The following is a 23,007-nucleotide window of genomic DNA, read 5'->3' as shown; positions in this document are numbered from 1 at the left end:
AGGACGCAGGAAGACTTCTAGACGAGGAGCTGGATGAAAAATGTCATAGGAGAAAATTTTAGAAATGTGAAAGGGTAGGAAAGGAATTCTACTATTTATAGGCAACGAGACTTGGCATCTAAAATGACGGGACCACCATGAGAAGCCACGTGGCATGTTTTTTGAAAGACGAAACGACATGATTGAAATACATCAAATTGGGCCATGTGTAAAAAAAAAGGGCGTTCTAATAATAGACAAGACAAGGACAAGGGGGCAACTAATGGGGATGAGAAACAAATATAGTTCGTCCTTGAGTTGTCGTCCAGTTCATATAAGAAACTACAAAAATTGGGCCATCTCCAGTTCATCCAAGGTGTTGTCCAAATCCAGAAAGGTCGTCCAACATAAGGAGTTCGTCCAATCTAAGAAGGTCATCCAGCATAGAAACACCTAGACGACCCCTCAACACTTAGAAAATCTTTGAAATGAATTTATGCACAAAAGCTTATCATTCGAACCACGTTCTAATATTTTGAAGAATAAGCGAAATCCTTGTTCATCGCTTTAACTTCTCACTAAACTCTTAACTTCTAATGGCAGTTATAGAAGACAAGATTAAATCTTCTAACTTCTATAGCTGTTGTAGAAATTAAATCTAAACCTTGTAACTTCCTTGCGGTTTGAGGAAGTTACCAATCAAGTAACCACTCCAAGGCTCACTATATAAGGACTCATCCACTTCAAACGAAAGTAAGTTTTGCCACCTCTTCTCAAAAGTTGGAATTCTTAAGTTATAAGAAAAAACTAACTTAAGCATCTGAGGGTTCTTGGCCAGTTCACCCTGGTTACCATTGATCTTGTGTTTCTTTCTTTTCAGGCCTTTCAAACAACCTCTAATCCATTAAAGCTCGGAGCATTCAGCCTACTGATTTTCTATGTATCATCAACATGTATTTGTCATTTGGAAAGTCATACAACAAATTACTTAATGTAAAATGCATTACTTTGAATTCACCTCTTATATCAAGAATGAACTTAGTTAAAATTATTAATAATTATTCAATAATAACACAAAGAAAACAAAATAACACAAAGATAAGTAAAACAAATACACAAGTTTTTACCATAAAAAAAAATACATAAGTTTTATTTCTACACAATATCAACATCCCAAAATATAAAACAAAATTACAAATGACTTATTGGATAACTCATTTGACAAAGAATAAAAGCATATAAGAAATTTACGATTTTGAAAATTAATTTTATAATATATTATCTATTGTGGTTGACACTCTATTTCATTCTGATATATACATTAAAATTTAATTGTTTACTTATTTATACATGGTCTCTTTTATGAATATCATATCAATGTTAAGCAACATATACTCTAGGAAGTATCATAATTTATTTTGAAAAACTGTTTATTTTGGACATAAATTGTTAAAAAAAATAAGTCTAAACATTCATAATTTATACTAATTTCATACTTTGGCTTCACTATTTTCACACTTGTGAATATTTTTCAAACATGTCTATAATTTTAAATCTATGTTTTTAACTCTACTGTATCTTGACATGTACTTTGCTATTTGATATCTAAAACTCTTTACTCATTACAGAATGCTCAACCATTCATCTTTCAATTAATTTGCATGCAGTTATGTAAATGTCTCAATTGTTTCCTTGAAACTCACAACAAACAATTAAACCAATATTGTCTTAATTTTTTTTTTTTGTACAAAAAAAAAAGTTTTAAAAAATGGTTCGAGTTCGGGTAGGGTCGGGTTGACCCGCAAAAAATATGGATCAGGTTATGAGTCAACTTGTTTTTACTTCGAGTCAAAAAATGGGATCTGGATCAGGTATTTTTTTGGGTCTGGTGTGTCAAAAAATTGGGACCAGTTTTGCCATGTCTAGCCACAACAATCGAGGGAATGTGAAGAATAGCTGTTAATAGATATTCAAAGTAGTAAGTTAGGAACCGTTTCAAAGTTTTAAGAAAAGTAACATCTTGAGTTTTAAAAACTTGAGATTCAATTAAAAATCAAGTTTTATAAACTCGCTTTGCAGTTGTTGTGAACTGCTGAGTTGGCTAAAAATTGCTACATAGATCTCGAGTTTTAGAAACTCAAGTTTCTATAGTGGTGTTTTTAAGTCCTATAGTGACGTTTTAAGGCCCTATAACGGCGTTTCCTTGCAAATTTTTTTTTATATGATCGTCCCACACTTCAAGGAGCCCTATAGTGGCGTTTTTAATCCCTATAGTGACGTTTTGAATCCCTATAGCGGCGTTTTCCTGCAAATTTTTTTATTATAAGTATGATCATCCCGTACCAGGTTCAGGGAGCCTTATAGTGGCCTTTTTAAGCCCTATAGTGACTTTTTAAAGCCCTATAGCGGCGTTTTCCTGCGATTTATGGAACTCGACTTTTTAAAACTCGATTTCCATGTAGATTTTTTCTACATCAGACCCATCCCGCTTACAAATCAAGACTTAAAAACTTGAGTTTTTTTTTGGAACTCGAGTTTTAGACACTCAAGATGCTACTTTTTAACATTGTTTTGAAACGTGACAACTAACTCATTTTTTTTTATATTTATTGTTATTTGGAAAGGGAGTTCCACAACAATCTCCTATTTATTTCTTCATGACTCACTGACTCACTCTCTCTGTTTTAGTCACAATAACAATGGCAAAGAAGGAGTTGTTGAAGGAATATGAAGGTGATGAGTCCAACAAGAAGGAAGTGACTCGTAGTGACTTCCCTCCAAACTTCTTCTTTGGCGTGGCCACTTCTGCCTATCAGGTTCTCCTTCTACCATTATCTCTGCAGTCACATTTTCTCGTTTGTTTATATTTATATTCTGACAAATAATGATCTGGGTATTTGCTCATTTTTACTGTCTTATTGTAGATTTTACAAAAAGAAATCAGCTTTGTTATCCATTTTCTTACAAATTACGATATGGGTTTTGTGTTACAATTTTCCAAGCCTTTTTGGTTGACCAGTTTTGATTTCTTGTCGGAAAAAAGAAGTGTAAATTGATCATAATTTTTTTTATCAAATTGATTTCTTTGGGTTCGTCGTATCATGTGATTTCTATGAATTTATTTGTTGTTATGGGCTATTATATCTGAGAGGCATGCTTGCTGCTTCCTCTCTTTTTAGTTTTTCTTATGCTCTCTTTTTGGCCTTTTCTGGCATAGTTTTTTGTTGCATACTATTGTGCAAAATCTAAGTGATTGGTGTCATTTAATTAAATTTTTGGAAGAACATTATCTTTGATATATGGCTCTAAGTTTCAAAGGATCATCTTTCTCTAGTATGAGGAAGGGTATGGACACCTAGGTGAAAGATCATCATTTTTAGCAGAAATAGAAGTTACAGCCTCCCAAGTAGGGGACACAACACACAAGTACATGCACAGTATTCTCCTTCGTGATGTTTCCTTGATATGTGAAACTAAATGAATATCAACTCTAACTTGCAAAATGTTTCTTTTGGAAATGTTAATAAGAAAAGTAGCTTGTCTGGTTTTTGTGTGTGTGTGTGTGTGTGTGTGTGTGTGTGTGTGTTGGTTAATGTAGTTTCCATAAATAATGGAAAACTCACACTTTTTTAATTTAGTCTCCTTGTTGTTTTTTTGTAGGTGGAAGGAGCCTACAAGGAGGGTGGTAGGGGTCCAAGTATTTGGGATGCTTTTTCACACACTGAGGGTAATTCTCTCTCTTTTTTTTTTAACAAGCTTATAACAAATTTTTCCATGACAAGTTTTGGGTTGATGTGGATGAATTTTATTTTCTGCATTTTTAGAAACTTATTTGTCCGACCTTTTGTTTTGTTAGGAAAGATCATTGACAAAAGCAATGGTGATGTGGCAGTGGATCAATATCATAGATACAAGGTTAGTAACAATGTATTGAGTGACTCACAGTTATTTTATTCCTTTGTGGTTGATTGCCCTTGTAGTGCTTATATAGTAATTAGCCCCGTTTTAGATACTTATAACATAATTATGCTAGTTTGAGATTTGTCTTTGTTATCAAGTGGATGCACCATGTGTCCTGTGGGCTATTTGACTTATTTGATCCCAATTCCAAATCTAAGAGAAACACCATACACTGTGAAGAAACATCTGTCACATAAGCCATAATCTTTTTTTTTTTTTTTTTTTTTTTTTGGGTGTGTGTGTGTGAATATAAAGTATTTCATTAAATGGTTGTTGATTTATAGAGGATTTAGATAAAAATCCATAATTTTTTCCTATTATCACTAATTTGTTATTTATTAATATGAATCATCATATATATATATATATATATATATATCTTTCTTACTTATCAAAAAAAGAAAGGAATATGAATCATCATCCTTCACAAATGACATTGCATATTTCCCAGTTCTACATCTAAAACTTCTCAGTGCATTACACCTGTTCAAACATTTTTTATCTCTTATTATGCAATTTGGCTTTATTGGCATGTTTCGTCACCTTTTAATGCATTCCTGATTGTGAAATGGAAGTACTGAGCAGTTTGATCTCTAGCTAGATGCTTGTTTTTCTGTATTTTTTTTCAATACTAATGTTTAAGCTTTCTATTTCCAAACATAGATGGAAGTAGCCAAATCGATGTGATATATATACACACACACATATGAACTGTGATGTAAACTGTGACCTTAAATAAGATAGAATGGAGGACAAGGATATATGTTAGTTAATCCCACCCAGTTGTAAACTGTGACTTTAAATAAGATAGAATGGAGGACAATGATATATGTTAGCTAATCCCAACCAGTTGGAAAAGGATCCTTGGAATCAACCTAAATTTGGTTTGGATTAAGGCCTCATCAAGTTTACTTGAATTTGTGTATGTGTAGTTCTTGTATGTGGACATTGATCCTTTTCCCTTGGTATATTGGAAAACAAATTTGATTCGTATCACTTTTATGTTCTGTTTTAAAGTTGCATTAGGTTTAGATTATTTGATTCAATACTGATATACAGGAAGATGTTGAACTTATAGCCAAGTTGGGATTCGAATATTATCGCTTTTCGATATCATGGTCTCGTATCTTCCCTGGTATGTCCTTTTATTACAATGTTTAATGCATTTTATCATTAATACTTTTTCATTACTGTTCAGGAAGAGTATATTGGTTGTACATATGATTAGTGATTGGAACATACTAATTATTATTATTTCCTTCTGAGTCCTCATCTAGTTGTTTACCTCCCTTCTTCCCATATCCCTGCCTTGGCACTTAGTCTCAAGAAGTATGAGTTTTAGTTGAACCAGAGTTGAACTAATTTGGATTACATTAGGAATTTATGTACATGATATATCCATTTGGGAATCCAGAATATAAGAAAGAATCAATCAGTCGGCATGCAGGAGGCTTAGTTCATATATTATGAAATGAGTCTGTAAGACTGGGGTCATCCGTATGCATTTGACGCAACTTGAGTTGTTCTAATGTTGTGGTAGCATTTGAGACAGGCAGTTAATTGTAAATTTTCTTCGTTTTTTTAAGTGAAAATAAAATGGAGAACACTTAATTACACAGGAAGTGTGCAATGGTTTAGTCATTACAATCTGAAGTTCAAAAAATCAAGATAATCCAAAAAAGAGGACTAATGAACTCGTACTAGCACTCTCATCCAATCATACAATGATCTCAAAAACAAAGACTTTAGCACAGTCCAAGTAGCCTGCCCATTAAATCTCCACATAAGATAGTACAACTATTTTGTCAATTTTCTCTACTTATATGGGCTGACTTTAAAAGTTGACTAAAATTTAAAGCATTTAGAATTTGGGATATCTATAGTTGAGATCTCTGAGCAAAGAATTCAGGTAGGACTTGGTTATAGAAGTTCAGGCAGAAGTTGGCCTCTTTTAGTATATCTTTACATTAGCACAATATGCAAGTCTATTTTAAATATAAAAAAATTGTAATAAAAACTGTATTGATGAAACTTAAAATAGATGGAATAGGGGATGATTGAAGTATGCAGATTGTATACCCATCAAATCCCTGGTGGGGATGTCTTATTTCAGTTGCTATATAAGTTCTGATTTTATGAAATAGATATGGACTAGGTGCTTTCTTTTTCATTTTTATGTTTTTTGTTTGTGTGTGTAAGATACATTTGGATCAGGTTGTCATAGATGAGGCATAGTTTTGTGATAATAGCATGAAAATTATTTAGGCTGACACAAAAGGGGCGATGCTATGCCTATATTCATATATATATATATATATATATATTATATATATATATAGTAGAGTTCAGGGCCATGTCTTCTAATACATGAAGCTTTTCTTGAAATTTCTTTTTCCAAAAGTATATATGCCTTCTTTTGGTCTATTAGGCACAGTCATTACTTAAATGGTTGAAATAAAGATGTTAGACCCTTAATGAAGACAAGTTGTATGACTATGTATGTTCACCCTTCAATTTGTCCTTTTAGGAATAAGTGGTTTTGACATCTCCAATCCCTGGTTTTCATGCTGTACCGTAATATTGACATGAAAAACCATGCTGATTAGTTTTCATTGGAAATTACACTTTATGACCCTAAACTATACCACAAATTACACTTTGCAATTTGCACCCTAAACTTTCAAAATGCACGATTAGTACCTTAAACTATAACCCATGTTACACTTTGCACCATGCCGTCAATTCTTCCGTTATCTTGGATGGCATCACATGGAAAGACCCAACTGCCCCTCTTCTCAACCCCTTAAAAACATATGAGAAATAACACTTTATAACCCTAAACTATACTCTTAATTACACTTTACAACCTAAACTTTGGTTTTCCATCCAAGATAACAACAAAATTAATGATGGGGTGCAGAGTGTAACACATGTTATATTTTAGGATGCTAACTGTGCATTCTAAAAGTTTAGGGTGCAAAGGGTAAGTTGGGGTATAATTTAGGGTGGTAAAGTGAAATTACGCCTTAGTTTTCACCTCATATAGGTTGAGTTTTACGAAAATTGCTTTCATCATTGTTGCGTTTTATTTTCAGTGCTGCCTGAGCTTAGTTAGAATGATTAATGGATTTTTCCATGGTTTGCTTATCGTTGCAGATGGTTTAGGAACCAAAATCAATGATGAAGGGATTAATTACTACAACAATCTTATTAATGCTCTTCTTGAAAAAGGTATTAATTTATAGTTGATTTCCTTTTAGTTGCACCAACAATGCGTAATTGACAGCATTGTTCCTGCAGGTATCCAGCCTTGCATAACTTTGTACCATTGGGATCTTCCTTTGCATCTTCATGAGACAATGGGAGGGTGGTTGAATAAGCAAATTGTGTAAGTATTGTCATAATAAAATTTTTAGTTTCAGAAATCTTGATATAAACAGTTTCTTTCATGTTGATTAATATTTTTATCATTTCAGTTGAATGCATCCAGTAGTTCTAAATATATTCAAAATCATAAACATGCTGACCCGAATTTACACTTTGTTTGTTGATCATGGCTTTCTTATTTGTATATCTCTTCTTGATGGAAATCAAGATCAAATAATTGAGAACTTGAATTAGAATTGAATTAAAATTAAGAATCAAAGCTGGAATTACAGAGAAAATAACTGGAGAAACAGAGTTTCTGTCCAGGTCTGAAACTAAGTTAAAAGTTACATCAAAAACTGATTCTACTCTTACATAACAAGTCTATTTATAATCTTTAACTACTAGGGAATAAGCTAGCTAATAGTTACATCTAGTCAGGCTATCACAACATAGGTCAAAGCTGAATTAATGAGGATATATGGCAGATCTAAGATGTCAAAATAAGGCTGCCTGCCCTAAGCGGTCAGAAATGGTGGCTGGTTGTTTTTGCTTAGGAGTAGAGAGTGGCTGATTGACAGTCCTAAGAGTAGAGGGGGGGTTGGTTGGCTGGACTAAGGTAGAGGGTGACTACATCATACTCCCCTCCATAAAGGAAACTTGCCCTCAAGTTTCAGCTGGAAAATAAGGCTTCAAGTGCTTCACATTGAAGGCATTAGAAATGCTTAGATGAAGGGGTAGTTGGATTGTGTAGGCATTGTCATTGATTTTAGTCAACACTTTGCATGGACCTACTAATGCGGGAGATGCAAGAAAATTATTATTTAATATTATTTATATTTGCAAGTCAATTGTATTTTTATGTTTTAGGTCCTAGTAGTTTATTAGGCTAATAGTATTTTAATTTGGGAAGCAAGGTTATTTTTTGTAATAAGGCAATTAGGATTTCCTAGCCAATTAGAACTAGGATTTAGCAATCTTTTATAAGTAAACTATTGTACTCCTTGAGGAGAGAGTTAATATTTTGATGAATGAAAACAATGGCCGTTTGGTCTGGTGCTGACTCCAGGTCTACCCTAAATGCTGACTCCTAGTGGTTTCCCCGCTTTGTGCTGACTTCAAGCAAGACCTAGGTGTTGACTTCTAGATCATATCCATTTATTTTATTGTTGTTTCAATTTTGTTTTGGTTGTCCTGCGTCAGTTTTGGTATTAGAGCAAACACCGATCTGTTAAAGCATCACTGTAGGAAAGAGCCAAAAAATATCACCCAAAAAAAAAAAAAAAAAACCCAGATTTTGAAGCCAACCAGAAACCTCTAGTCTAGAAACCACAATCAAGTCTCCAAATCCCATGCAACCACAAAGAGAGAAGAGACCCACGTCGAGACCCATCGGCAACCTCGACCAACCACCGCTGATATTGACCCACCAACCGCTGAAACCCACAAATTAGGACTTAGCTGCCGCCGACCCAACAGCCACCGCCGCCAACACCATCATCACCACTCCTCCATGTATCGTGCCATCGCTGCCTTCCCTGTCATCACGCCGCCACAGTCACCGGTCCCTAGCACCGCAAGCCCATCGCCGGTCTCTTTTAGTTTCTGTAGTCTTTCTTTTTAGTTCGTGGTTTGAGTTCCTTTTAGAGTCTGTACTTTGAGTTTCTTTTAAGTCCGTGTCTGTAGTTTCTTTTAAGTCCGTTTGAATTTCTTTTAAGTCCGTGTCTGTAGTGTCTTAAAGCAGCAGTGTATTTTATTATTTTTGCAAAAAAAAAAAAAAAAAAAAAAGACCCAGCCCACGAAATCTAAACCTGTCAACCAGCCTAGTCCCATCAACTATTTGAGAGAATAGTCTTAGAAGCCTATTCCAACAATCTATCCAGAGAACATCACAGCAACTCAGGTTCTTGTTCCAACTTCCAACTATTTGTTGAAGCACTATTTTAGAGAATCATGGTAATATTAGAAGCACCTTATTTTGATGGTTATGAAACTTATCCACGAGATTTTGTCAACTGGATGAATGGGATGGAGCAATTCTTTGAGCAAGCAAATTTTGCAGATAACAAAAAGGTTAGGTATGCCAAGTTGAAGTTAAGAGGTAAAGCACAAAGGTTTTGGGAGAATCTTGAATATTTCCGCTATATGAGGTATGAACCTACCATCAGTGTGTGGGAAGATATGAAAGAAAACCTTTGTGATGAGTATTTGTCACCATAATCGAGCTAAGTATCTACCCTAATCTCAGTGTGGTACTTTTCAAGTTGAAGCAAATATGATGAATTCTCATCCTCATCCTATTTCATTCCCTCAACGCACTTTTGAACAATCTCCCAAGGAGTTATCTACCAAGGAATTAAAGGAATTATTTGTAAAGCTCATGAAAAATGTTCAAGACAGGATTGCTCAGATGAAGCAAAAGAAGACTCAAACCGATTCAATTGGGAAACCAAGGATACCTGATCACAATGAACTTATTGCTGCCCCAATCGAAGACAACATTGACGATGATATCTTGGTCGTGGAAACTCCTCCAGCAACACCAAAGCCTAATGTTGGCACAAACGTATATGCCTCGACAAGTGTTGCTTTAACATGCGTGCAAGGAAATGAATTTATTGAAGAGTAACAAGGTGAAGAGATGTTGCCTAAAGAGAGTATTATGTTAGAAGGTGCACATGATGTGAAAGTTGAAGTTGTTGAATGTGCTTCTAATCAACCCTCCACAGTCCTTGAAGATCTACATCTTGGTGAAGTCGAAAAGGTTAAAACCACAGTGCTTCCTACGGTTCATAAGGTTCAAGAAGAGATTATACTGATTCCACACATTGATTTTGTTATTCCAAATGAGTTTGATGTGGTGGAATTCAAGGTTTTTTTTTTCCCTGTGCTCCCTAAGATGATTTCAGACTTGAAGCAAGTGTTATTTGTCAACATCCTAATCCTTCAATGTTTTAAAACTCGAGGTCGAGTTTTCTCCAATCAAAGGAGAATGATGCGGGAGATGAAAGAAAATTATTATTTAATATTCAGCAGGCCAATTGAAACTACAACAAAAACATACAACCAAAAACACAAGAAAGAGCAGCCAAAAACTAAAGCTAATCAAACAATATTTAAATGTGGCTGAAAAATGCTCCCACAACGACTACCATCTCTCCCTTCTTCCCTGCCAACCCAGCCTCCAATTCTACCCCTGCCGGCCAAAATTTTTTTCCTACTCCACAACAATTCCTTCCCCCTTATCCTTGCCCACTCACACAACCCTTCTTTTGGCCAATTCAATTTGGTCAGTTTATCCCTCCCCAAACCCAGACCTCCTTACCCCTAAATCCCAAGCCTTCACAGCACCTGCCTAAACCCACTCCCAAGCCTTTTTCAGCCAAACCAGGGGTACCAGAGGTGAAGCACTCTTTTTCTTTTCGTATTGATTCAAAGTCATTTCTCTTGGCTTTTGATGGGGGTCGTATGGATGCTTATGCCATTACTGAAAATAGGGGTAGGTATCGTGGCTCTCTCCGGGTTGGTAGAGCGGGGTTGGATTGGACCATTGCTTGTTTAGTAGAGCTGTGCCGTTGGGACTTTAGCAAGAAACACTTTTTCAAACGGTTTCATGAGCAGTACAAACTCTTGGAGTTTTCTAGTAGGTCAAACAAGAGTGGTCTTTTTGTGGAAATCTCCGAGTATCATAATGGGGCAAGACGTGGTTGTTTGTGTGTCCCGGAAGGGAGGAATAAGGGAGGTTGGGCTTTCTTTGAAATGAAGCTACGTGAATTCTTCTTGGGAAAATCAGCATCTAGGCTGGGAACAGAGGTGGTCGCTAGCGGTGGTGGGCTAGAAAAATCCACCGGAAACTCAAGGAATCAAATTTGGGAAAATCTTAATGGCGACGTGAAATCAGGAAGGAAGTTATGCCAGGAGAATCAGTTTCCAAATATTCCTAGGAAGTTAAATCAGAAGGAGAGTTTGGGGTATTTGATTTCCTTCAAAATTCAAATAAGCCTTCCATAAATAGTTGCCCCTTACTTGGCCCTTCTGGCAGATGGACCTAGGCCCACTTTTCATTAAAAATAACTGCTGCCTTTGATGGGAATACACAACGTAAGGTACGTTGGAGTACTTTTGTCAAACCAACAGGTGCTAAGTTAGGCCCAATAACATGTGATCAAGCTCAATAGGCCAAACCAACTAAAGCCCAAAATGAGTTTATTAAAAATCTGGAAAGGTTGACTGAAAGAAGTTTGTGGGAGGTGGGCGAAGGTTCAGGCTCACAAGCTGAGAAGGTTCTGGAGCTGTCACCGCTCAACGATGAGCTGGGTGGGGACTTCCCAAGGGCTGATGGGTGTGTGGAGGAGGTTTCGATCTGCAATAGTTTGGCGGGACCCCAGTGTAGTGAAGGATCGGACCCCCATGGCTCAGCCGAGAAGTTTCTGATGGTGTTTCTGGGTTCCGGCGAGTTGGGTGGAGTATTTCCAAGGTCTGATGGGTACGGTGATGAGGTTGGGGCTGTTGGTGGTCTTCTAGTGGGCCATAAATCAAGCGGGGCTGAGGTGGGTTGTTTGGGTGACACCGTGGTTGTCGCCGGTAGTGCAGCGGACAACTTCCCAAACTCCGGTGCTGTTCTAAACTCCGATGGGCAGTCTGTCAACGCTGAGTCCGATGCTTCCCCGTCTCTTTCGGTTGTTGAACTCTCCGATATGATCCGCCACCACAAGCTGCTGGGTAAAAATTGTTTCTCTCCTCTATCTGAGCTTGGTTTTGATTCTAAGGATGATGAAATTTTGTTGTTGGATTGGGTTAACCCCAAGGGGTCAGGTAAGGATGAGGAGAGTGATAATGCTTTGGATTGTGTACCTCTGGCTAAGTGGGATCCTCATGGGGGTTTGGATATAGTATCAGAGGCTGCACTGAATGATTTTCTTGTGGGGGAGGATATGGAACCTTCAGTGTGGGTGAAGAGGAAGATTAAAGGCTTTAGTAAATATGTGGGATTTCCTATTGATTCATGTGAGCATCAGTGCATTGATTTCTTTCAAAAGCTTGAGAAAGTGTGGGAAAAGCAAGCTACAACCAGTAGTCTTCACCGCAATACCTCTTCAACTAAAAAAGGTATGAGGGAATTGAGGAATTTAGTCTCTTCCGTCAACTATGAGGGGTAATCTGGTCGACAAACCAGAGGAATTGAGAATTTCTGTAGGGTGGGTTCAGTTAGTTGTCCATGAATTTGAAAATCTTATCTTGGAATGTGAGAGGATTAAACAATAGAATTTACTCAAGGAGTGGAAGTGTGATGTAGTGTGTTTCCAAGAAACTAAATTAGATTCTGTCAATTCTGCTGTTGTGAAAAGCCTTTGGAGTAGTCCTTTTGTTGATTGGGTAGCTTTGGATGCCACTCATACAGCAGGGGGAGTTATTTTGGCTTGGGACACGAGGGTATATAAAAAAATGGATGTTCTGGTTGGGTGCTTTTCTGTTTCTATTTTGTTTAAGGGTGTGGTAGATGGTTTTGATTGGATATGTACAGGGGTGTATGGTCCGAATGCTGATGGTCTTAGGGATTTTTTGTGGACTGAACTTGATAGTGTGAGAGGGAGGTGGAGTGCAGCTTGGTGTGTTTTTGGTGATTTTAATATCATCAGATACCCAACAGAGCGTCTTGGTTGCACTTCTTTTAGTCCAGCCATGTTCAAATTCTCGAACTTTATTGAGAGGAATTTTTTGGTTGATATACCTTTGGTGGGAAGCGAGTATACTTGGTTCCGTGACTCAAAGAACCCTTCTATGTCTAGAATTGATAGAGTGCTGGTATCCGCTGATTGGGAGGATCACTTTTTGGATGTGACTCAAAGGCCTCTTCCTCGAGTGATTTCGGACCATTGTCCTCTTCTAGTGGAGGCAGGTGGAATGTCGAGGGGAAAGACTTCTTTCAAATTTGAGAATATGTGGCTTAAGGTGGAGGGATTTGTGGATCTTGTGCGAGGTTGGTGGAACGGTTACCATTTTGTGGGGTCTCCTAGTTATGTTCTAGCTTGCAAATTGAAGGCTCTTAAGGGAGACTTGAAGCATTGAAACAAACATGTTTTTGGGGATGTGTCTTTTAGGAAAAAATGCTTGCTGGTTGAGCTTTTGGACTTAGACTTGAGAGAAGGGATGCAATCTTTGTCATCGGCAGATAGTGCAAGAAGACTTGAGATAAAGGCTAAAATTGAGTATTTAGCTTCTTTGGAGGAGATTTCTTGGAGGCAGAAATCGAAGGCTCTGTACTTAAAAGAAGGGGATAATAATACTGGGTTTTTTCATAGGCTTGCTAATTCTCATAGACGTACAAATGCTATGAGGGCTGCGGAAGTTGATGGCATTTTGTATGAGGATGAGTCTGCCATTCAGGATCAAGTGGTGGGTTTTTACAAGTCTTTGTACCAGGAGACCGAATCTTGGTGGCCCACTATTGATGGTTTAGAGTTTGCAAATCTGGATGAAACTGATAGGGTTACTTTAGAAAGGGAGTTTGAGAAGGAGGAGATCATTGCAGTCCTTCGAGAGGCTAAGGGTGATAAGGTCCCTAGTCCAGATGGCTTTACTATGGCTTTCTTCCAAAAATGCTGGTGTGTTCTTGAGAAGGAGATCTTGGCTTTTTTTGCAGACTTCCACAAAGAATGTATCTTTGAAAAATCTCTCAATGCCACATTTTTGTGTTTGATACCCAAGAAGCTTAGTGCAGTCAATATTAGAGATTTTTGCCCTATCAGCCTTGTGGGTAGTTTGTACAAGCTACTTTCTAAGGTCTTGGCACATAGACTTCGCTGTGTTCCGGATAAACTTATTTCTAATTCCCAAAATTCTTTTGTTGGGAGAAGACAGATTCTTGACTCTGTTCTAATCGCAAATGAATGCTTGGATAGTAGATTAAAGAGTGATGTTCCGGGTGTGATTATTAAATTGGATATTGAGAAGGCTTATGATCATGTGAGTTGGAGTGCTTTATGGAGAGGATGGGTTTTGGGGAGAAGTGGGGAGATGGATGAAGATGTGTATTTCTACTGCCTGTTTTTCAGTGCTTGTTAATGGGTCTCCAGCTGGTTTCTTTGGCAGTTCTCGTAGTCTTCGTCAAGGGGATCCTTTATCTCCACTCCTATTCTTATTGGTAATGTAGGTGTTGAGTAGATTGTTGAAAAGGACAGAAGATGGAGGCTTTGTCAGTGGTTTCCAAGCAAGTCCCAATGCAAGTGGTGGTTTGCAAATCTCTCACCTTTTGTTTGCTGATGATACTATTCTCTTTTGTGATGCATCCGAGGAACAATTATTACATATTCGTATGGTTCTAATTTTCTTTGAAGCTATCACAGGACTGAAAGTAAATGTTGGCAAGAGTGAGATTGTGCCGGTTGGTGAGGTTGGGAATTTGGATGCCTTAGCTCGTATTTTATATTGTAAGATAGACTGTTTACCCATGTCTTATTTGGGTATGCCTTTGGAGGCACATTATACGGATTCCTCAATATGGAACCCTATCATTGAACGGATGGAAAAAAGGCTTGCAGGTTGGAAGCAGTTATATTTGTCAAAAGGGGGTAGACTTACTTTATTGAAGAGTACCCTATCAAGTCTTCCTACATGCTATTTATCTTTGTTCACTATTCCACAACATGTGGCAGACAGATTAGAGAGGATTCAGAGGAATTTCCTTTGGGGGAGATCTAATGATGTTTTTAAATTCTCACTTGTTGCTTGGGAGAAAGTTGTGTGGCCCGTGGAGGTAGGTGGCTTGGGGATCCGGAAGATTGGGCTATTTAACCAAGCTTTGCTTGGGAAGTGGTTATGGCGATTTGGGAATGAGGTTACACATTTATGGAGGCAAGTTATAGCTTCCAAATATGGGGAGGCCAATGGGGGATGGTGTACTAGTTGTTAGAGGGACGCATGGATGTGGTATGTGGAAGAACATTAGGAAGGGGGTTGAGAGCTTTTTTGGTCATGTGTTGTATGCAGCGGGTGAGGGTTTTCGTATCAGATTTTGGTATGACCCTTGGAGAAGCCCTACTGCCCTGAAGGATTTATATCCGGCTATGTTTGCTATTGCTATGGATAAGTCAGCTATGATTTCTGATATGGTTGACTATGCACCGGATGGGGGTGGTAGAAGCTGGAACTTACATTTCCGTCGTGCTTTTCAGGATTGGGAGACAGGGATCTTTTATGATTTTTTTGCGCATATCTCATCCAAGCTACCTAGAGGGGGTGATGACACCATGATATGGCAATTGAATCGTAGTGGTGTTTTTGATGTGCCCTCTTTCTATTTCTCATTGCTAGTAGCCCCGTTGGTGTCTTTTCCTTGGAAGAGCATATGGTGTGTTAAGGTCCCTAAAATGGTGGCTTTCTTTTTATGGACAGCTGCTAGGGGTGGGATACTTACTATAGACAACCTTGTTAAGAAGCATTTACCTCTTGTTAATTGGTGCTGCCTTCGTCGATGTGAAGAGGAAATTGCGGATCACTTATTGATCCATTGTAAGTATGCTCATACCTTGTGGAGTGAAGTCCTTCGTTTGTTTGGGGTTCAGTGGGTGATGCCGAAGAACGTTGTTTCTCTTCTCTCTGCATGGTGGAATTGGTTAGGGAGTCACACTTCAAATGTGTAGAACATGGTTCCAACATGTCTTATGTGGTTAATTTGGAAGAAGCGCAATGCCTGAACTTTTGAGGAAACTAAGAGACTTGTAGATTGTGTGAAGTCTTTGCTGCATAGGACTTTGTTTGAATGGTCTCGTATTTGGGGGTTTACACATTGTCATTCTTTATTTGATTTTCTTAATTCTGCTAGTCTTTCTTTTTGATTGGTTTGTATTTTTATCAGTGCAGTGAGTTTACTATCGTAAATCCATTGTACTTCTATTATCAATAAATTTGTTATTACCTATTAAAAAAAAATATTATTTATGTTTGCAAGTCAACTGTATTTTTATGTTTTAGGTCCTAGTAGTTTATTAGGCTATTAGTATTTTAATTTGGGAAAGCAAATTTATTTTTGTAATAAGGCAATTAGGGTTTCCTAACCAATTAGAACTAGGGTTTAGCAATCTTTTATAAGCAACCTATTGTACTCCTTGAGGAGATAGTTGATATTTTGATGAATGAAAACAATGGCCGTTTGGTCTTTCTTTGGTCTGGTGCTGACTTCAGGTCTACCCTAGATGCTGACTCCTAGTATCCCCGCTTGGTGCTGACTCCAAGCAAGATCTAGGTGCTGACTCCTAGGTCATATCCATTTATTTTATTGTTGTTTCAATTTTGTTCTGGTTGTCCTGCGTCACCTACTTTCCTTGCTCCCAACTTGGAATAATAGCCTTGAGGACACCTTCCCTTTAGTTAAAATCACCCATATGAGGTCCCCTTCCTTGAAAATTAATCTCCTTCGATGAACATCAGCAACAGCCTTGTAGTTAGTATTGGAATGTTCAATTCTCTCCTTGACTTGGGCATGGATTTTTGTTGCTCTTATATTCTCCCTCTTAGAAAGTGGCAAGGGTGCCAAATCTAAGACACTCAAAGGTTTATTCCCATACACAACTTCAAAAAGAGATGTGTTAATAGCCCGATTAAGAGAACAGTTGTAAGCAAATTCAGCCAAAGGAAGGATACTTTCCCAATTCCTTGTATTTTCATCAATCAAGCATCTTAAGAGATTTCTAAGACTCCGGTTGATAACTTTAGTTTGACCATCCGTTTGAGGGTGAAAAGAAGTGCTAAAGCTCAATTCAGTTCCTATCTTGTGCCATAGAGTTCACCAAAAAATGATCAAGAAATTTAGCATCCTTGTCGGAAACAATAGAGAGGGGCACACCATGAAGCTTCTAGACTTCTTTGAAAAATAAAACAGCCACATTGAAAGCATTCGAAGTCTTCTTGCATGGGATGAAGTGCGCCATCTTGGAGAAACAATCCACTACCACCATGATTGAATCATTCTTTCATTGTGTAGGTGGAAGGCCAAGAACAAAATCCATACTAATACATTCCCATGGTTTATTAGGCACTGGAAGAGGTAAATACAGACCTGCATTAGTGGCTGTACCGATTCCTTTTTGACAAAACTTAGCACCTTTGAACATGCTGCTCAACATCTTTAGTCATTCCTGGCCAAAAGTAGTCTTGTTTAAGGGATTCTAGGGTCTTTGATTTGCCAAAATGCCCCAAATGCCCAAATTATGTTGTTCAACAATCATCAACTCTCTTAGAGAACATTTAGGCAAACATAATTTCAGCCCTTTGAAAAGAAATCCATCCTTCAACCAAAAGTCAGACCTGGCAGGTTGCAGTCCCTGTTGCAATTGTTGGTATAGATTACCAAAATGTGGGTCATCTTGGTAATTCTCCTTGAGAACTTCAAAACCAGCGACCTTTGTTTGCATTTCCACCAAGAAATTAGTCCTCCTACTCAACCCATCAGCCACTTTGTTGAGAATTTCCAATTGATGTTTCAATGAGAAAGTGAATTGCTGCAAAAAGCTTACCCACTTAGCATGCCTTTTATTCACATTCGATTGGCTATTGAGATATTTCAAAGCCTCATGATCGGTGTGTAGAATGAACTCTTTGTAGGCCAAATAGTAACTCCAATGCTTGATGGCTTGAACAATAGCATAGAATTCCTTGTCGTAGGTAAAATACCTAAGTTTTGCTTCGTTCAACTTCTTACTAAAGAATGCTATGGGCTGTCCTTCTTGGCTAAGGACACACCAATTCCAACTCCTGATGCATCACAATTAAGCTCAAATATCTTGTCAAAATTGGGCAAGGCAAGGATAGGAGCTTCGGTTAACTTCCTCTTTAAAAGTTGGAAGCTTTCTTGGGCTTCAACAATCCAAACAAAGGACTTTTGTTTGAGACAATTGGTGAGAGGTGCTGCAATGGTGCTGAAATTGCTGGGGAAAATGGGCTTTTGCCCTTATTTTTTTAAAAATCTAGCACAATGTTCCTATTTTGAAACTATTTAGCAGAATGTCCCTATTTTTGAAACTCGATTTTAACAAAATCGAGTTCTGTATAAAACTTGATGTCCTCAAAATCGAGTTATATGTAAAGTTTAAAGTGAAACTCGACATTAAGTGGCAAAATATGCATAGAACTCGACTTTTTTAAAGCCGAATTCCACCTGTAACTCGATTTTGTTAAAATTGAGTTTCAAAACAGGGACACGGTGCTTAATAGTTTCAAAACAAGGACATTGTACTAGATTTTTTTTATTTTTTTTTATTTATATTAAAATAAGAGCAAAAGCCCATTTTCCCCAAAATCGCTAATAAACCTTCTATAAAAGGTAGCAAGACCATGGAAACTCCTCATCTCATGCACACTAGAAGGTGTAGGCCAATCAACAATTGTCTTAACCTTGTTTTCATCCATGAATGCTCCTTTGGAAGACACAACATACCCCAAAAACACCACTTGATCCATCCCAAAGCTACACCTTTTCATATTACCATGAAACTTTTCTCTCCTCAAAATGTTGAGCACAAGCTGCAAATGCGCCAAGTGATCCTCCAAACAGCAGCTATACACCAAAATATCATCAAAACACTCCACAACACAAATCCCTAGCAGTCTTTGCAACATTTATGTCATCACCCTCATGAAAGTGATAGGTGCATTTGTCAAACCAATGGCATAACAAGCCATTCAAATAATCCATGATGTGTCTTGAAGGCCATCTTCCATTCATCTCCTAGGCGAATTCTAATTTGATGATACCCACTTCGCAAATCAATCTTGGAAAACATCTTTGAACCCACCAAGCAATCTAGCATGTCATCCAATCTAGGAATCGGAAAATGATACTTGATTGTGATCTTGTTGATAGCTCTACTATCCACACACATCCTCCAAGAGCCATCCTTCTTAGGAGTTAAGAGAGTGGGTACTGCACAAATAATACTAACCTGAATGGAGCCTATATCAAGAAGCTCTTGAACTTGTTTTTGCAACTCTTCCTTCCCCTTTGGAGCCATACGATATGCTGGTTTGTTTGGAAGGGGTGCTCTCGATACCAAATCAATGGCATGTTGAATGTCTCGCAGAGGAGGTAAGTCGGGAGGTAACTCATGGGGAAAAACATCACCATATTGTTGTAATAACTCAGTGACAGCACTAGGAACATCAATTCCAGCCACTGTGTTGACTGGAATTAATGCCAAAATGTAACCACCATCTCGACTTTCTTGAATGAAGTTTTTAGAAGCTAGTAAAGAGGTTGTAGAGGATTTAGAAGTCACCTTTTCCTTCATTGGCAGCAAATTAAATTGTTGATTGTCTTTGCTTAAGGTATAGGTGTTCTTCTTCCCATCATGCATCATTTGGTGATCAAATTGCCAAGGTCTTACAAGAAGGATATGAGACACATCCATTGGTACTACATCACACCAAGCTTCATCAAAATATTTCTTCTGGACAGAAAATGGCACCAAGCAACACTTCGTTACTTTCACCTCATTACCCTTCTTGAACCAATAGAGTTTGTAAGGATATGGGTGATCTTGAGTGGCAAGCTTCAACTTATCAACCATATGAAAACAATGAGCATTCTATGCCTGATCTCAAGCTTCTTTTTTTCAGAACCTTACTGGATTGGTTCTCAGTATGGAGAAACCATCATTTTTCTTCTTTTTTGGATTTTCTCAATTTATGTAATTTCTGTATTTGATATGTACACCCCTTTATACTTCCTATGTACTTGGGTGTCTCTATCTTTTCGTTATCAATAAATCCTTATTACTTATCAAAAAAAAGCTTCTACTTATCAACCACCTCTTGAGAGTCCACATTTTCACAACTTCCCCCATCAATGATCATACTACAAACTCTTCTTCCAATGCTGCAAGCTGTATAAAAAATATTGGTTCTCAACCAATCTTCTTTGGATTTGAATTTAGGATCAAGAAGAGTCTTCCTCATCACAAGTGTCAAGCTCTCTTCTTCTTCAAAATCACCACCAACCTCATTTGAAGGTTGATTAAAAATGGGTTCTCCAACGGATGTGGGAGACCGGATGAGATGGAAGTTGAAGTTTAATGGGGATTTTGATATTCGGTCATATTATAACAAATTAAGGAATTCTCCTTCAATTGTTTTTCCTTGGAAAGCTATTTGGAAAGTAAAGGCCCCTAGGCGAGTTTCCTTTTTTGTTTGGTGTGTAGCTTGGAATAAGATCCTAACGGGTGATAATCTAAGATTGAGGAGACTGGTTTTTGTGGACTGGTGCATTTTGTGTAGACATTGTGGAGAGTCGGTAGATCATTTACTTCTTCATTGTGAGATGGCTTATCGGTTATGGAGCTTTGTCTTTATAACTTTTGGCCTGTCTTGGGTTGTAACTAGTTCGATCCCAGAATTGCTTTTTGGCTGGTGGAATTGGTTGGGGAAACACTCGTCTCAGATATGGAATTTAGTTCCGTTGTGCATCTTTTGGTGTATTTGAAAGGAACGAAATCGGCGGACTTTTGAGGATTTGAATAGCTCCCGTGATCAGATGCTTGCTTCTTTTAGTGGGAATCTTTTTTATTGGTCTCGGGCTTGGGGACTCACGACTAGTAATTCTCTCCCTTCTTTCATTAGCTCTCTTTCTCTTTGTAATTAATCTGTGGATTGGTTTTCTTTTTTGCTTTTTCTTTGTTTCCTCCTTGTATTTTCTGGGTTTGCTCTAGGTTTTTCATGCATAGAGTAGCCATTCGTATATATAACATTCTTACTTATCAAAAAAAAAAAAAAGGGTTCTCCATCTTCATGTTCAAGCTCTTTTACTTCCTCCAACATAATAGCCTTCTTCCTACAATCCGAAGATCTATGCACGGCTCTCTACGCTTGAAACATTTGAAAGTACCCACTTGTTGCTGTCTACCCCAGCCAACAGTGGCTGTTTGGGACTGTTTTGGGGCTGTAATAGCAGATTTAGGACTTGCTGGTTGCTGACCAACCCCAGAGGTTTCTCCTCACCCATTTGTACTTGAATTCCCAACCTTATATTGATCAGAAATCCCCTAACCAGACCTGGAACCCCACTGTCCAGACCTTAAAGCTGGCCTAGTTTGTTGCTTCTCCACTAGTAAAGCCCGGTTGTAGGCTTCCGACACGTTTCACAATGATTGAAGGCTAAGGACATCTTGGATGGATGGCTTCAATCCACTCAAGTACCTTGCAACATTTGTTCTTCACTTTCATTCAAATCTGCCCTTACTACAAGTTGGTGAAATGCCTCTATAATCTCCTCTACACTTCCTTCTTGCTTAAGGTTGTGTAGGTCTTTGTAGAATGATTGGGTGTAGTTGAAAGGAAAAAATTGCTCACAGAGCTTTTTCTTCATCTTCTCCCAACTCTTGATCTTGACTTTACCACTTCTTTGGCAAGAAATTTGCAATTGTTCCCACCAAGCAGAATCTCTCCCTTAAGGCGAATAGTAACTAGCTTCACTTTCTTTTCATCCATAACTTCATAATAATCAAACACCCTCTCAACGGTGTTAAGCCAATCTACAAAGTCTTCTGGTTTGAGACTCCCATGAAATTCTGGAATTTCAACCTTGAAGTTATAGTCAAGCCTTGGCTCATTTCTTTCCACAAAAGGCCTACCCCTTGGAGGAACTCCAAAAGGGCTCTCAAAATGAGAATGGGAGTCATCAGACTCATCGGTAGCCTCATGAGGAGGCTGCATACACTGCACCACCTCCATATGTGATGCAACTTGTCTCCTTAATTCAGCAATCTCATCTCCTCTCTCTATATTTTGATTCTGTCCACCATTCCTCCCCACATGAAGGTTAGCTTCAACTCCTTCCCCAACATCCATAAGATTCCCCCTTATTCCACCTCTCCTTCTTTGGGCCATTAAAAGCTTCACAATCTTTGAAAAAAATTGTAAATAGCTGCAACAGCACAAGTGATCAAATCTGTGATATTTGCAGCAGCAAGACAGATTTGATTGGCACAAGGAACCTAAATCTGAATTCTAGTATCTTGAATGAAGGGAGAAAAAGAAGAAACACAAGGAAATCTAGGACTCAAATGATCTAATTAGTAGGGAAAAAGAGGACCAGATCTGTGCTCTGATACCAAATGATGGAAATCAAGATCAAATAATTGAGAACTTGAATTAGAATTGCATTAAAATTAAGAATCAAAGCTGGAATTACAGAGAAAATGACTAGAGAAACAGAATCTCTGTCCAGGTCTGAAACTAATGGCCTGTTTGGAAGTTTAGAGAGGGAGGAGAGTAGAGGGGAGTAGAGGGGAATGATTCCCCTCCACCTTGTTTGGATGTTTTTAAAACTAGTAAGGGGGAAGGGAGTAATTAGCCCTTCCCCTTGTTTGGATGTTTTAAAAATTAGGATGGAGAGGAGAAGAAATCATTAAAATAGACAAATTTACCCCTATTTGAAAATGGACTTGTAACATTGGTCTATGATTAATTTGTTATAATATTTTTTTTTTATAATTATTTTTATGTGACTTAAATAATCAACATTAGTCTATGATTAAATATTTTTTCTACTTTTTTATTATACTAGAAAAAAACCATCCTTAATTGATAATAATTAAAATAAGAAAAAAATGTTTGGTTTGTTTGTTTACTGAAAAAATCAACAAAATATTGAATTTTGACTATTTCAATAATCACAGCCATCCCACCAGGTTGAATACTACGGCAAGGGCT

At 37.7% G+C, this 23,007-nt stretch overlaps 1 protein-coding gene across 1 annotated transcript in view; it reads left to right on the top strand.

The window, feature by feature from the left end:
- Positions 1–2,610: 2,610 nt before the first annotated feature.
- The window catches only part of LOC115992084 (beta-glucosidase 42-like), a 35,770-nt gene continuing 15,373 nt past the window's right edge, over positions 2,611–23,007 (top strand). Inside the window, exons 1-6 of the mRNA XM_031116136.1 lie at positions 2,611–2,795; positions 3,640–3,706; positions 3,836–3,894; positions 4,999–5,074; positions 7,096–7,170; positions 7,240–7,327. Of these exons, the coding sequence (XP_030971996.1) occupies positions 2,679–2,795; positions 3,640–3,706; positions 3,836–3,894; positions 4,999–5,074; positions 7,096–7,170; positions 7,240–7,327 (482 nt within the window). The 5' untranslated portion in view covers positions 2,611–2,678. The remainder of the gene's footprint in view (positions 2,796–3,639; positions 3,707–3,835; positions 3,895–4,998; positions 5,075–7,095; positions 7,171–7,239; positions 7,328–23,007) is intronic.

This window comes from Quercus lobata, chromosome 1, assembly GCF_001633185.2.
Source record: "Quercus lobata isolate SW786 chromosome 1, ValleyOak3.0 Primary Assembly, whole genome shotgun sequence".
Taxonomy (NCBI): Eukaryota; Viridiplantae; Streptophyta; class Magnoliopsida; order Fagales; family Fagaceae; genus Quercus; species Quercus lobata.
Note: the sequence above shows the minus strand (reverse complement) of the source record. Positions and strands in the feature narration are given on the sequence as shown.